The sequence below is a fragment of the Drosophila gunungcola genome (genome assembly GCF_025200985.1).
Source record: "Drosophila gunungcola strain Sukarami chromosome 3L unlocalized genomic scaffold, Dgunungcola_SK_2 000014F, whole genome shotgun sequence".
NCBI lineage: Eukaryota > Metazoa > Arthropoda > Insecta > Diptera > Drosophilidae > Drosophila > Drosophila gunungcola.
The window spans coordinates 1414591-1430923 of NW_026453182.1; the positions used below are offsets into that span (position 1 = coordinate 1414591).

At 33.4% G+C, this 16333-nt stretch overlaps 3 protein-coding genes across 6 annotated transcripts in view; all 3 read right to left on the bottom strand.

The window, feature by feature from the left end:
- LOC128260205 (adenylate cyclase type 2) overlaps positions 1-4715 on the bottom strand; it is a 47039-nt gene extending 42324 nt beyond the window's left edge. For all 4 annotated transcript variants that reach the window (XM_052993016.1, XM_052993015.1, XM_052993017.1 and 1 more), the window contains exon 1: positions 4436-4715. The gene's annotated coding sequence lies outside the window, so the exon portion shown is untranslated. The remainder of the gene's footprint in view (positions 1-4435) is intronic.
- A 7076-nt stretch (positions 4716-11791) lies between these two features.
- Positions 11792-16246, bottom strand: LOC128260208 (rho GDP-dissociation inhibitor 1). The gene is made up of 5 exons (XM_052993023.1): positions 16053-16246; positions 13779-13978; positions 13606-13715; positions 13432-13546; positions 11792-12728 (listed from the first exon to the last, which is right to left on the bottom strand). The coding sequence occupies exons 2-5, from the start codon at positions 13960-13962 to the stop codon at positions 12532-12534; spliced, it is 606 nt and encodes a 201-aa protein (XP_052848983.1). The 5' UTR covers positions 13963-13978; positions 16053-16246; the 3' UTR covers positions 11792-12531.
- On the bottom strand, positions 12661-13413 carry LOC128260214 (uncharacterized). The gene is made up of 2 exons (XM_052993029.1): positions 12798-13413; positions 12661-12728 (listed from the first exon to the last, which is right to left on the bottom strand). The coding sequence occupies exon 1, from the start codon at positions 12976-12978 to the stop codon at positions 12874-12876; it is 105 nt and encodes a 34-aa protein (XP_052848989.1). The 5' UTR covers positions 12979-13413; the 3' UTR covers positions 12661-12728; positions 12798-12873.
- Positions 16247-16333: the final 87 nt, after the last annotated feature.

Here is a 16333-nt window from a genome sequence, read left to right on the forward strand (position 1 = left end):
GATTTGTGCAAATGCTCAGCCTCAGCTATTCGAATAAAATCAATTTTCGACTTCTGGCATCGCGAGGCTGCGGCCTCTGCATTATGGCCAAAAAGCCTGGGCAAATAAATCAATTTGAAATCTGTTGAAAAATGTGGCTCGATCATTTGACATTCTCTAGTCGGACAAGTGTGAAAGGAAATGCCTACAAATCTATCTGTAAGAACTTTCGACAAATTCGTTGCGCTCTGAAATTGATTGCAATAATTTAAATGTGTAGTGGCTATATTTCAACAAAGTTCAAGCTGCAAATTATTTACGTCAACGATTGGCGACTAACGCAAGCGAACTGCACACCAACAGCAAATATCTAAGTGAAAATAAGGGGAGGAGAACAATTTTAAGATCACAAAAAGTCGTCAGAATCGTATAAATATAGATGCCACAATGAAAATTTTAAATGCAGTAATGTAAACCAAAGGATAACAAGGCTATATTAATCAAATTATGCTCTAAATTTACGATATATCCTTTAGTTTGAGCGTAATAGGCCGTAAATCCATATTTTAAATTTTAATTAAATTTAATTGTGAATATCCAAATTAGCTAATACTCATTGCAATGTAATTAATACAGTTTGTAATTCAAACAGTTTGGTATTAAAACCAAATGTTTTGCGTATTAAATTAACATATTTCCAAATACCATCAAACATTTTAAGGTTGTAAATGGCACAACAATTCATGAACGACCATTGCAATATATAGAAAGAACAGTAAAAGTTTTATTTATGTTTTGAGATTTCACAGGGAAATTGGGAAAGGGAAATTGTTCAATAAATAAATAAGTGTAATAAAGCAAAAAAAAAAACCTTTAATTGAAAGCAATTGAGTTTGATGCATAAATGTACCAGCTCTTGCCATTTTATCTTAATTTAATGTGAATGATCTATGACGTTTTGTAATTTATCAATTATAACAGATCGTTTCCTCGTACAATTTCGAAAACACTTTCCCACATTAGTCTGGCAGCGAGACAATAATTACATTTAATTAAAACGAAACATTTACTAGTATTTGTTATTTATAAACTCTTAAAATCTATGATGTTTTCAAATGATTCCTTGAAAATGTTTTAATACATCCCCTTTGTCTTTAATTTGTTGCAATTTTAATTTTTGTGTGTTTATTTCAGCTTGCTTTGCTCTCGTTCCCCATCATTATATATGCTTATTATACTTCTTTTTGCTAGTCTTCCCTCTTTTACACAGAGAAAATGGAATTATTAAAAAGTTTTTATTATAAAAATATAACGTCCCGGCAGCTTACACTACATATTTAATAACATTTAAAACGATTTAAAATACCGCATAAATGTGGAAATTTATAAAAGCAACAATGATAGGAAAAGTGAAAAACTTAGTTTTTCTCATATTAGAATTGTCTTAAAAATAACCAAACTATTTATTTATTTTATTTTAAATAACTTACTATACAATCTATTACTGTAAAAAACAAACCGATTTTTCACCTTTTTTCTCGCAGTGCAGGGATTGGAATTCGGCTGATACAACTTTGTTGTTGCTGTTTGATTAGGCGTCTAGGTTGACACATAGGGGGCACACAAACACAGACAGACGGACATATAGACAGATCGGCCGACCGACAGAAAGTCCCTCATAGATAGGCACCCATACTCACATCAAACACGAGAGACGGACAGAGACACATGTGTTGAAAATTTAACACAAATGTGCAAATTTAATTAAATTCAAACGAGAAATAAATATAAATAAGCTTCGTTCACATATGTACGGGTAATACTATATAGTGGCGGAGATCTTGTGAAAATAAGAAGCTGTGTGACCTAAGGCAAAACAACAAACACATTTGCCGCTGCAATTGTGTACGTAAATAAAAACGCAATTTTCACAAATTTTTTTAAACTTGACAAAGTCAAGTCACAGAGGAAATGTGCACAAAGAAAACGCAAAACATACAAACGTCAACACTAGGCAACAAATTTTTAGAATCCCGATAATATAAGTTACCAACATTTAAAGTATCTTTAAAATAATATATATCTGACTATTATTTTTTTTTAATATTGGAACAAAATTTAATAGGGAAACTTTGATATAGTCTAAAGATTCGTTAGCTAGTGTACAGCGAATAGAGGGCCTGTGCAAAATACTGGATTTGTAAATGCTGTAAATTAGCTAAATACAAAATTTAACAAATTAGATTAACACTATATTTTTAAACAAAAAAAGAGATAAGGCCTTTAAAATGTAGACTACTATAGAGAGTTAAGGAGATAAGACTTTTTCAAAGAATAATGACTCACAGGTGAGGAATACAACAAATAAGTACATATTTCGTTTAATACATATTGTGCACCAATATTACTCATTCCTAGTTAAACACTTGTGATAAGTCAAACATTTCATTGACTTTGAGGCAGTTTGGCCAATCATTTCATAATTTGCTGATTTTTGATAAGGAAATAAAAAAATGAAATTGACAAAAAAAAATTTAAAATACAATTTGTCTCATTGGACTTATTGCCGGCTTTAATAAAGTATTTTATCGACGGTATCGCCATTTGATAATGGGCCTGCCCAAAAACCCCGAAAATAACTCCGCCCAGGTCACTTCTTCATTTCGTTATCGAAGCAGCATATGTATGCCAAGTGGCTTTGATTTGGTTTTTATTTCCACATATTTATATACAAAGCATGACACTTTTTTATAGAATCTTAACTCGCTTCTTTGCCATAAAGATAAAATAAAAGCTGGAAAAAATGAGGAACGTTGAGTGGGGGCGTTAATTTATTAATGCGGAGCCGTGAGCCAAAACAAAATCTGCGAGAACACTTTTATAACTTGATTTATTTAAAGACAAAGGCATTTGGCAAACGAATTAGATGAGTTGGTGTTGTTAAGTGTGTGGTTAGGATTTAAAAATATTTCGAAATTATGAAACATAAACAGAAGGACATTGGCAAAGGTCATTTTTGACACTAAGAAACACTAGCAACATAAATTAATGAATTTAATTGCATAATAAATTAAATTAATTTGCGTTAACATTCCAATTCATTTAGGAATTTTAAAACAATTTAAGCTGATATTAAAATCAACTTAATTCAAAAAATTTGTTTGTATTTGATCATTGTTTGAAGTGTGATTTATGTATGAACGTATGTACCTGCACATTTTAGGATAATCTTAAGATGTCAAATTCCTACATTCTGCTTTTCCCTATAAATCCTTTATTATTGAGCCAAAAATGTTTTAAAAGATATGCAACTATAAATACTGATAATGCCCAAGTCAACTGACAAACAATTCAAAAAATAATTAAATAAATAAACAAATGTGTGCAAAATAATAGTGGTAGCTTAACATTTATTTTAACATTTTATTTTATATTAAAATTCAGCAAAACGTAAAGGTAAACGAAGAGTGCTGTATTTCTACAACACTTATATTTCATTATTTCCGTTTTAAAAAAACGGAAAACTTTTAAAACTTTTAAAATATACGTTTTCTACCGAAAAACTAATATATCATCTATGTTAGCTTTTAAATAAATATACATTGCCACAGATATTTGAACGCAGTTGTGTACGAAAATAAATACACAAACGAACTCGTATATGTTTCGTATCACTTCTTTCATCAGACATTCACACATAGGCGATCATCAACTCGTTCGGCCGTTGAAAAAAATTGCAAATAAAAAGAACCACTAAAAAAAAAAACGAAAAAGCAACAATAACAACCAGAACTGACGCAGAATTTCGCTACCAGCTGCCAAGTTGAAAGCAGCATTAATTTTTCTTTTAATTCGGGGACACTTGTTGTTGTTGCTGCGGTCTTTTTTAATTAATAAACAGCCATCAAAAATTCAAAAAAAAAATAAATATTTTATAGAAACCGAAATCAGATTAGCACTATCAAGAACCGCGAGAGTGAGGCCTGTGAATATATTTCGATCTGTCGCTACCCATTCAGATTCGTGTGCTCGCGGTACCGCATCGCATTTTTGTATTTTTAGCTAATTTCAGTTGCTATTGAGCTTTGCAATTAGTTACACTTGATTATATGAAAGCAGATCGCGGGTAAACACTTTGCCGGTCCCCCAAGTTCGATGTTTAGTTTTGTCGGTTTGTATTTTTGCGCACATTCCACTTTGTTGTTAGATCAGTTTTTGTTTTGAATTGTAAGGAAATCACACATTGTCTTTCATAATTTAACTATAATTAAAAAAGTTAAATGATGAGAGTAAATAGGTTTATGAATGCAAACTATATAAAACACTAAACAATATAAACACAAATTTGTGTTTTAAAAGTTTCCATTCGTTTTTCATTAAACATTCATATGTTCAATAAATTTAAAATATCAAGTTGGTTATTTCCTTTTTTTAAGTAAACATTTTTTCTAAATACCTAATTGCTTGGTGCTGGATTCGTTGATGCTGTTTCACTACCAATCATATGTATCAATAAATATATTTATTTAAATATTTGTGCATATATAATATGGAGACATTTCCCAATGGCACACTTTGTTTAAAAAATTCACATTAACACTAGCACACACTAGCACACTTGCTTTCACGACTGGCAAGGAAACGCGCGAAAAACGCGTGCGATGAAAAGCGCTGGTATACCGCTTCCAAAAACGCCAGCGAACCGCACCCGACCACGTTCTAATCAGAACTGAGACTGAGCAACCAAAAGTCCAACAGGCTGAACCCCACTCACTCACACAGCAACATGTTGCCGACCTTGTCAAATCATTTTCGAGAGCGTAACTTTTTCAAAAGGGAGAGTAAAATGGCTTTGCGAGAACGCTCTGATTGGGTTTCATGTTTTCATTTGAAAATACAGCAACAGTTCTTGGCGCCGGCACTACTGATCAACAGAGTTTAGCCATTAACACTTTTTTAAATTATACAAAATTAAAACCGAAGACCATATGGATATACAACACTGTACATTATTAATTCTCATTACATTTCTATGTTATATGGTGAAAAAATATTTTTATAAACTTTTGCATAGTTTTAAAAACAATTATGTTATTATATCATTAAAAAAAGTAAGGAACTATACAGTTAGTTTTATCATTAAAAGAATCTGTTATTTCAGTCACAAAAAGATTGGCTTATAAGAAAACTGTAATAAAATGTGAAATCTGACTATTAAAGTACTAGCAATTTGAACTGTATTCATGTTCATCGCTAAGCTCAACTTATGCTAATAAGTGGAAATCAACGGAGAATTCTTAGAAGCAAATAGATTAATTACCTTATTAAATGAGTTTCACTGACATCCTTTTTCAAGGCTAACGAAAATCCATAAGTTAAAGTGCTCAAAAAGATACTCGCAGAAGTGCATGTGTACTGAACTACGCAAAATAATGCAATAAAGGTAATTTAGTATTCGATCGATTGTTATAGCTAAGGTATATTAAATGCATGGGATGTAAAGAAACTAATAAATAAATTACAAAACAAATAGTTTGTAAAGGGGACCATATTTTTTTATTAGGCGTTCCTATCTAGTGGCGTGTTTGTAATCAGCTTATAATATGGACTAGTCAATGAATCAATCATTATAAAATCGAACGGTTAGCAATAAGAAAAACAATAAAAGCCAGTTCCAACTTTTAACTCATTTATTCTAATCTTTTCGAGTATGTTCTTGAGAGTGCAATACAACTTGCAATTGTGCCGCTGTTATCAAGATAATGTATAACTTATAAATTACTTGCGACTATTACATATTAAAATTATTCTTTCGAATATTAACGATCTTGATCTGCCACAAACTTTAGTTTCTCAAACTGTTTATGACCCCAAAACTATCAATAGTGAATAATAATACATTTGGTTTAAGTACACGTATCGCATTTAAAATACATTTTCCTGTGAATTGTACAAGATAACCAGTTAACGGAATTACTTTAATGTTCATCATTTATTAACAACCGTATTTAGTTAATCAAAAACATTCCAAGACAAAATCTAAGGCAATACGATTGGGTTACACTAAAGTCATCCCATTTAATCGCCAGGATATGCTGGATCCAGTTAATAGAACTTTGATTTGTACCTTGTGCAATTGACACCAACACCACTTGAACCTCAATTTCCTGAAATTAAATTACTTACTGGCAGCTCAGTTCGTTCCCTGTTAATTTTAGCTTAGCAGGATATTGTCAACACTCGTTTTCAACCCTTGGATCCTGTTGTCCGAGTGTAGGAAAATGTTTGAACTGCTCTGTTGACACACAAACACCTGCGCAAAGCAAGTACTTTGGTTGCAGTGTGTTTGCTGACTTGTGCAATTTCCGACTGACAGCACGGGGCGTATACGTAATGAACTTTGACAGAGCCTGGGCAACAGATGTCCGCAAAGTTAGCCATTATACAACTAGTTTTGATTTTCCAAATTTTTGAAACTAATGATAGATAACATAGAAAACCCATTTTTTGTTGGGGTTGATAAATATTAAAGATATACAAGAACATTTAAGGTCTTAAACAATACAGATGTTCGTTGGAACCCAAGATTATTTTTTTTATACTTTTAAAAGTTTGTATATCTACCTATGTATATCATATCGTTTCGTTATATTTTATTAACATTAATTGCTAATTTTCTACCGCAAATTCATTTGGATACCAATGAATTATTAACGACGAAAGCACGCAGAATATATGTGACACATACCTTAGGTTGTGGGGTATACACCCCAAACAAAAAAAAATCCGCAGGCAACATTTTCATGAAGCTGCTGGGGAATTTTGGATTTGCATAAATAATAATGAAATTTCAACTGGTGAATAAACAAAAATAAAAGCAGCTTTAAGCATCAGCCACCATTAAAAGGCAATTTGAAATGTGTAAAGCCACCGGCGACCGAAGTACCCGGGGATCAAGGCAAATTAACTAATTGAAGGCTCAAATGGACTTTGCATATATTTCTGCCCGATAAAGGTGTCTCGTCTGCCTCGAAAGATTAAAGATGGCAAAGGAAATAGCCACCCCCCTAGGTCATGGTGGAATTCGACAACTCTCCCGGTGGGTGGCATGCATAATGCATGACCAGATCGAAATCAAAACATGTTTACTTTCGCACGCCGCCTGGCAAAGTTAGTCCTGGCACAAGGATGACCACTTCAGACAGGAAAGCGACAGGTAGCCTTGTGGAAAGTCCCTAGTCCCATCGGCAATATTCTTGCCAGTCCAATGGATGGTATTTAGCCAGCTTGAGCCTGAGTCTGTAATAACTCCTATGATTTAAAAAGAATAAATTCTACAAGATAGTAGACACTCGGAGTAGACTTTAAACCGACATTACATTAACATTCGCTATTTAATCTAGACACTAAAATAATATTTATAAATTAATATTGGCTTAAAGAAAGTCGGACTGATTTTTATATATAAATAAATAAATATATATATATATAATATATTTTACTGCAAGCTTCTTTTCTTAAGCTGAAAAATATATTTTAAGCTTTTAAAAATAATAATGTCTAAGTTTGATGAAAATATTTGTTAATATATATAGGATACATTTGATAATCACTTTATGTTAGTAGCGCTTTTAAATGGAATTTTCAATATTGAAAGAACCATTTAGAAAGAAACAATTAAGCGAATTAAAGCCATTTTTTACTAACAGTTTTATGTTTTTTAAACAGACAGCCCTTTTTAGCTGTCCCTATTCCTTTTTCAGTAAATCAGTTTGAAGGTTCAGCCTTCTTCGACATTGGTGGATACCGTGAAAGTAAAACAAGTAAATCATAATTTAATGAACGGCTATTAAATGTCAGTCAATGCCATCTACTGGGGGTCACAGTCAATAAAGCTATTCCTGTGAGGGAAAATCAATTTTAGCCACAGCTAGGTCAGATATTGTTTAAATTTCTCACATACTTGGAACCATATCGCTAAAAAGTCGACATTTGTGTAGGATATTAAGCCTAATTACAAAATGTTCTTTAATTAGTGCTCGACTTAATTAAAGAACTGCAGAGTCAACAGAAACAAAAGCAGAATTCGCAACGATAACAAACACAGGACTGCCTCGGGATCTGTGCTTTTTGGTAGACAATTAACTTGCTGAAAGCTGTATGTGTTTTTGTGTGTTGTGGCAACAGCTTGTTGACAACGTCCTTTAAAGCGCCTGAAAGACTACTTTGTCCCTTGATATTTGAAACATTCGCCTGCAAGTTTGAGCAGAACTGTCTCACAAGTTTGAAATTAGGGTTAAATTGCTTGAATTAATATTTCATATTTTTGGGTACACGCCATAAACATTAATGATCACAGGTTAAATAAATTATTCACTAATTTAAAGACAAACTGCTTTGCCATTAAAGTATATACAAAACTAAACAAAATTTTAAATTTTTATTTGTTTTGCAAAAGTGTTTAACATTTCTAACGAATAGATTTAAAATCACATTTGACATGGCTTTAAGATCCAATAGATAGATAAATTTTGGGTACATACCGGTCGAATTATTGGGTTCAATCTTTCATCAAACTTTCCGTGACCCCACAGCTCTTTCACACAAAAAATTTACGAATAATATTAATATTAACGTGGATTGCCAATAGCAAAAATCAATGTCGGAATGTAAATGAGAGGAACATCGCAAGAACGTTTGAATAAATATATTCACAAATCATGCAATTTTTTGCCGGCTCTCGTCTGAATCTCCCTCGAAAAACCCAGAAAAAACAAATTCAATATAAACGCAAATTATTTTTGCTTTCCAGCGGGGGCAAACGCATAAAAAAGGAGAGCTTTGAACAAATAAATGCCAATTGTGGGTGTTTGTGTTTTTATGTCCTGCTGGCCACTCATAAATCTGATGGCTAACTCCGCAGTTTTTTGACGTGCTCAACTCTCCTCATTAAAGTTGCTTAACTTGCGTGTGTTCACTGGGGCACAAAAGTAATAAACTAATAAAAAGAGCGATTTAAAACATTTACGAGTTAAGGCACCGAAAGGCGATGTCAAAAAAAAGAAATAACTTTTTAAGGTAAAGTAAAAACTCTGGATTTTATCAAAAGGAATTGACTTCATTGAGCCTTTTTTATTTAAATTGACTAATTTATTTTTATGTTATTATTTTTAAATTTACTCAAACATTAAATTTTTTAAAAATGTTCTTCAACATCATGCTTTTTTGTACACTAATGCTCTATTTTCCATCTTCTAAACGCCAAAATTTTATTAAAGAAATAATGAAAACAATAAGTTGCTCCCAGTTGCTTTTTATCTAGTTCCACTGACGTCCCCTGCGAATGTTAAATAAAATTCATCATACGCCACGTATGCGCCTCTGGCAGAAAACAGGATACAACTTTCGCACGTTGCTCCGTGTGCTGACCCGCATACTAAATTAGAGACCAGCAGAAACCAAAAAGTTGCTAAAATCTTTGGAAGATTTAATTATGTTTAAATAGGCTTAGCAAAACTTGCCATAGAGGCAGAGGATATCCAATAAAGGTAGACATACACAAGCTCTAAAATGAATCTAATTGAATTAGATATAAATTCCATTTTGCCACATGAACAGGCTTAATTTGATTGTCAGATTTTGCATATTTTATGGACAAATGCGTTGTTTTCAGGCGTATTATTATTTGGCTTAAAAACCTCTGGTATTTTATTAATTTATGAACCCCATCCAATCAAAAATTGGTTAAATACTTGTAGCTGATAAAAATACGTCAAACTATTTTAAATTGGTAAATAGCTGACAAAATGCAAACATCCAAAGCCCATTAGTGAGCAGGCACATACAATCTTTCGAACCAGTCTTATGCGGCTTGACATCGGTTGCATTTAATGGCATTCCCAGCCATTTGACAGTGCAACAGATGCCAATAAGTGTATTGACAGTAATGCAGTGCAAAACAAGACTTGAGCAATAAAAAAATTTTTTTTGTTTTTTAGTAACTTACAAATGTTTAAACACAAAATTTAAGTACAAGCGCTATTAATACCTTATTAAGAATTTGAGGCACTTATTTTATTAAGTATTTATGATATCAAAACGCGAAGAAATATATAACTTTACCAATCTGACGAAAGCAAATAAACTTTATTATCCTTTAAAAATAATAAATAGTAAGAGTAATAAAAAAAAATGCTAAATACCAGCAATTTTAAATTTTAATTTGCTTTGATTTTATCTATTTTTTTATAAAACGTAATCACATTTCAGATATATGGAAATTACAAATCCCATTAAATTTTTTTGCCCACTGTGTGTTTAAAACCAAATGGTAGTCTTCCCAATATGCGGACAAAATGGCCGCCAATCGCATTTCCGCCTGCGTATGCATGTGTTCGTTAGAGTGTGCATGTGTGCACTTAGCCTGTTGCGTTTTCTGGTTTCCTTTTTATTTCATTTCATTTCTTCTTTATTATCCCCACTCTAGCAGCTCTTGTTTTTTTTGCATTCATTTGGGTTTTCCCGCAAATTTCATTGAACTTTATCCCCGGATGCAATGGACCATAAAGGAGGCGGTGGACAATTGCCAGCATCGGGCTAAAAGGCCACATAGGCACACAATGCCCTGACGGAATGAACAATACGGACGAAGGTTATAGTCCGACGGCCCGTCCGTCAATCAAAACATCCTCGACGGACAGAGATGGACGGGAGTGCTGGTTGCAGAGATATTGGCACTTTATAAAGCTGAATTTAGCAGGAAACGATTCGGACTCGACTATTGGGATGCTGTATCAAAATGAATTGAAAATTTAAGTGCTCCCATCAATCGCTTGATTGGCGGCCGAAAATATGTTATTACATTTGAACATTTTTACACATATACACATTCAGCTAGATTTATTGCTAGATCAAATAAGCTGTTTTAAAAACCCAAATAAAAACTTGAATTTGATTGATAAACATAAGTTCTATAAAAATTAAATTAAAAAAAAAAATATTTTTTTTTTAAACCGGTTTAATTTTATGAAAATGTATTCTTAGTGCTTTTACTATTAAAATGGTTCGTTTTAAGAATTTTCGAGTTAAGGATGTTCCGGTATAATACCTTATTTTGTAATTGTTTTTCACCTAATAAAAACAATCAAGTAAATAAATAAGAATGTTGCTCCCAAGACAACGTTTTTAGTTTTTGATGAAACATATCCTGGAAAATGGCAGGCTCAAAGGTTGGTCGAACACCTGAATGCCCCAAGCGCACTCACCAACAAAACAAATTGCTGTTGTTTTTCTTAAATTACGCGATTTTCCTTCTGGCAACAGACTCAATTTCCGAACAAGCAGTTTTACTTATTCATGCAGGTTTTCGCGATTCCTAAGACAAATGTGCGTTGGAATTTTAAATGTGGTTATTATTTTCTTTATTAAAGCAGCGAATGTTGGCCAACAAGTTGCCACAGTCAAGTGCAACAGGCCTCAAAAGTTGTGAAACATGTTGATAGAGCCGAACGTAAACAGAGAAGTAAACTTTAATATTGCTCTCTGGTTTTCTGATTTTCCTCTCTTATACACCTTGAACAAATGGTTAGTATTGGCACACATGGCGTATGGGTAATTCTTGTTGTGGCTTTGCCTTCTGACAACAATTTGTGTTGTTTACGTTTATCCCTTGGCAACGTCAAATGATAAGCAATACGAAGTGTGAAATAAGTGTATAATCTTTTGATAAAGAATAAATATTATATTAGCAAATAAATTATTTACTCATCTTCAGCTAATTTCATGTTTCCCAATGTAACTAGACACGTACAACTTTCATTTTAAAATATGTATATTTTATTTTTTATTGCTCTTCGGTTGCATTCAATCAGCATTCGCATTATTGTACACAAAAAATACACAGAGACAGTATATAGTTAGAATAATGTAGATTTCAGTGTTTGCATGCTCCACAAACATCAAATGCATTTTAAAGAATAAGCTTTAGTTACATTTAACAGTTAGAATTTCTTGATTTTAAATGGATGCTCACGATGCGGAAATCATCTTTGGGTATTGTTTCCTTTAGTTCGGGGGACTTGATCGTACATTTAACATAAATCTTTCCGTTCATTAATTTTAAATACATAGCGAAATGCGTACAACTTTCTTAAAGTTCATTACTCAATGTTATTGTGTTTGAAAATGTATGTTAAACATAGGCAATGGCATTTAGAACCAAACGACTGACTGACTGTCCTAGTGACTTGACTTGGTTTTGACTTGTTTGACTGATCGACTTGGCGTCTTATTAACGAGGACTTAGGCGAGAAGTGCTCATCATCTGCACACATTCATTTAGCAATGGGTATCAAAAATACTTATCATGGCTTTACATTACACTTTAGATACAAAAATAGTTAAAATTTAATACCGTTAACAAAAATACTTGAAGATCAATTGCATTTTGGAAAATCTCGCTTACACTTTTGGAACAAAAATAAACTCATTTACAAGACTTGTTGGGCAAAACAAAAAGCGTATGTCGTGTGTGTGTGCGGTTTGATGTGCTTCTTAGGCCCAGTCCTTTTTAATCTCGAAGGTCCAGTCCCACTCCAGGTGTATATGCTTGTCGTCATCCGTGAAGACCGAACTGACCGAGTAGGTGCCGCGGGAAAATGTGCCAGAGGGGGCCTCCTCGGCTGGCGTCAAATAAAATTGAATTTCCTTCTTTGGCGGGTAAGAGCCAACCATATGCTTCATTTTGTCAACTACAGAATGATACGAAAATACTTGCTTTAGCAGGGAATTACATTTTAGCACATCCAGCGCCATCTTACCCACAACTTAAAAAATTAAACAATCCGAAATTAGGGTTTGGCATTGGAGACAATAGGATATTGACATAAGTTATTGTTAACACATGACTAAAGTTAATATTGCAAATGTGAAAAACAAAATATAAGCAGCACTACAAAATCCAAGCAAAAGGGTCGTGCCATTAAACCAGCTAGTTCCCATATTTATTTCTAAGCACAAGATGCGACTGTTCCGCTCAAAAGTGAATGAAGAACTAAGGCGTTAAACTATCAATTCTGCTGCGGCCGCTGGAAAATTGAAGTCCCAAAAGTGCTGGAATCGTGTACGGTATTCACAAGCACCAGCAGCATATATGTCACGGTTAGATTTAACTTAATTCTACTTGAACTCAAAGGCTTTTTATAGTTGACTTTTTGGTAAGAGTTTGTGAAAACAAATTTTCTTTATTTTCTTATGGTTGTTCTATTACACCTCTTAATAACCAACAATTTCGACTAGACGATGAGCTAAACAAAAATCAAAAGAACATCTGAACTAAATAAAACCTACTTAGCTTAAAATAGGAACATAGCTTAATGAACTATGTTTTATTTTATGAGTTCTGCCACAAAGCCATACTTTAAAAAAATGGCTAATCAATTTTGACCCACTTACCATTAACACCCAAGCGAGAAGTCTTTTGCACATACTTAAGGCCATGGACAATTTCGCGTTGCACAATGAAATCAATGCGCACCTTGTACTGTACACCTTCCTTGATCACAAAAAGCTGTCGATATAGGTAGTTAGTGCATATTATTAATGACATACACGGTTTTAAATATGTACCTGCTTTTTGAGCTGCGTAAGGTCACCGGTAAGATCCAATTCCATATCGGGGCGACCCTCTACGACGAGAGCTAGTTTCTTAACAATCACTTTCCGAGGATCATTAGGTTCTGAAAACAAGGAAAGATCTTTTAAACTCTGGGTTTTATATATTTGAAGCAGTACTGCCATACCAACAATAATTTTCTCGGCCTGGGCGGCCCCCAAAAGGGCCTCCTTGTAGCGCCGCAAGCTCTCATCCTCCTGATCGGCGGCCATTATCTCCTCGATGGTCTTCTCCGGCGGTGCCTGGTAGTTGGCATCATGAACATCCTCATCGTGGTGCTCGGGGTGGTGCTTCGTCTCCGTTTCGGCCATGGCGTCTAACCTAGAACTGTCCAATTGCAATTGTTAATTTATCAATCAATTACTTTTAAATAAGAAACGTGAGTCTTAGTTTCTGTCAGTCCTATTGTTAAATTGCTGCTTAAGATTTTTTTCTAGTATTTCTCAGTCTCTCTGAGAGAAGCATGTGGGTCATAGGCATATTTTTAGTAGTGTGAGTAACATGTTGACGATAATGATATTGTTATATATATAAAAGAATGTGGCCTGCATGTTTGTACATAGTATCAGGAAGCATTAAAGTATTTTTGAATCAAAAAAGCGGGAAACCCGTTTTTTGCAGAAGATGTGATGACGAATCAATGAGGAATGCTGGAGTTTTCCATGATTTGCTTATTTTGATATTTTAACAACTTGAAAATATTTCTGAATTTGACAAGTAAGATCGTTAAACACCATAATTATTCGGTGAAATCTTGCTTCTTTATCCCAAAAATACAATTTTTAAAGGCTGTAGGCTATTTTTCAAAAGCTAAACAAGTATATAACCAAAGATAAAACTCAAGACTGTAGAATATTAAAAAAAAAAAACAGATTATATAGAAAACGAATGGAATACATTTTATTGCTAATTACGTTATCATTAAGTACACTTCCAGAGTATTTGTTCATTTTTTGGCAACATCAACGCTTCTGTTTCGAGCAAATGTTAGCCACTTCATAACCCGTTCAATAATATTGATTAAATTTCAATTATTAACGCATTGATGAACTGACGTGTTGATTGGCAGCGGGCGTGGCAAAGGGGCGGTCGGCTTGCAGCTGGTTCTCTTGGGAAACGAAAAAAGGTCCAACCAAATACGGAGTGGCAGATAAGGCCAGAGCTTACGATAGACAGAGAGAGAGCGGATATCGGCATTGAATAATATTGACCAGTACGGGCGACAAAAACCGATAACCCTCCGCCCCTCGCCAACGCCTTTATTATTATCTTGCTTTGTTTTTCATTATCTTAACGTCTATATGTCTATTTTCAACAAATGTTGGGCCAATAATGGTTCTCAGTTCTCCAGATTTGGCTTAATAGGTATATACGGTCAGCGAAAAAAGTACATCAAATTGAAATGTTATTACTTGACATCAAGTTGTTGTGAGATAATAAAATTGTATCTATAAAAACGATTTTGCAGGAACATGTGTACACAGAAAATTAATAATAAAGATCACTTTAAAAACTATTTTTTTTCTGATGTCCAGTTTATATTTCCTTTTAGTGTATTTACAAATATATTATTTAATATAATTTTTAATTTTTTGTTACATTCTATCTGATTATGAATATTTTATATCTCAAAGAAAAACAAGGAAAATTATTCAAGAAATCTAATTAATTTTGAAAAAGATACATATTTATAAAAGTGAAAAACACGTTAAACATTTTGTAAAAATGGCTTTTTAGGTGATTTTTAAAAACTTGGAGCAATTTAAAAATTTTTTAAGGTTTATTTGTACTGTGCATTAATTATAACAAGTCTACATTTAAATCACTTACAATTTTTTTCTGTGTATGTGTGGGAATAGCGAAAAGATAATAAACATTTTCGGGCTAACAACGAAAGTTTGGGCCAATAAATACAATTGAAATAATTAAGGTTGGGTGAGAAAAGGTAATTTCAAGAACAATCTGACCAAATTAAACAGAAATTTTAAATTCCAAACAAAAATGCGAGAATTGGAGGAAGGACGGGAGAGGGGAAGGGGGAGAGGGAGAGGGAGCAAGAACAAGAGAGATAGACGACCCCCCGCGAAAGTGTGGGTATACTTCAGGGAAAAAGTACGAACCATGCCAGTTTCTTTTTTTTTTTGATAAAGAATGTTAAGACCCCAGACGTATGAATCACACACAGTAACTTACACACATGCACACTAAGGCCGGCACATGAATCGTCACTGATTTTCAAGTACAATTTTTTGGGAGTGGTCCTTGGCGTGCAGATAACCAAATATTTGCTAACAACGCTAGCTACTATCAACTAACTATAGTTAAATTCGAGTATTTTATTAACAACATGCATTGGAACGCAGCACTCACACACACTCGCAAACCAACGACGCGCTCTCACCTTTCAAATATGCAAAATTATCCAAAACCTTGCTGTTGTGAAAACTATTTTGTGTGGTGTCGGGTGCCCAGCAGTTTATGCAATACAATAAAGATTTTTAATATTTTTACAATTTGTCGCTTACGAACTTTTAAACAAAGCAAAATATAACGAAAAACACTCGGCAAAACGAAATAAGAATTAGAGGTGGAGAAACATTGATGTCATCGATGTTTTCAAAATATCGAACTTGTCGATGTTTGGCATCATCGATGTTTATCAATCTCTAACAAAAATATAAA

Bases quoted from the DNA above. Each gene is read 5' to 3' on its own strand.
- LOC128260214 (XM_052993029.1), bottom strand. From the start codon at position 12,978: ATGGGAACTAGCTGGTTTAATGGCACGACCCTTTTGCTTGGATTTTGT.
- LOC128260208 (XM_052993023.1), bottom strand. From the start codon at position 13,962: ATGGCCGAAACGGAGACGAAGCACCACCCCGAGCACCACGATGAGGAT. The intron at 13,716-13,778 runs GTATGGCAGTAC...CCTTGTTTTCAG, and splicing joins GGCCGAGAAAATTATTGTTG to AACCTAATGATCCTCGGAAA. The intron at 13,547-13,605 runs GTACATATTTAA...CTATATCGACAG, and splicing joins TTACGCAGCTCAAAAAGCAG to CTTTTTGTGATCAAGGAAGG.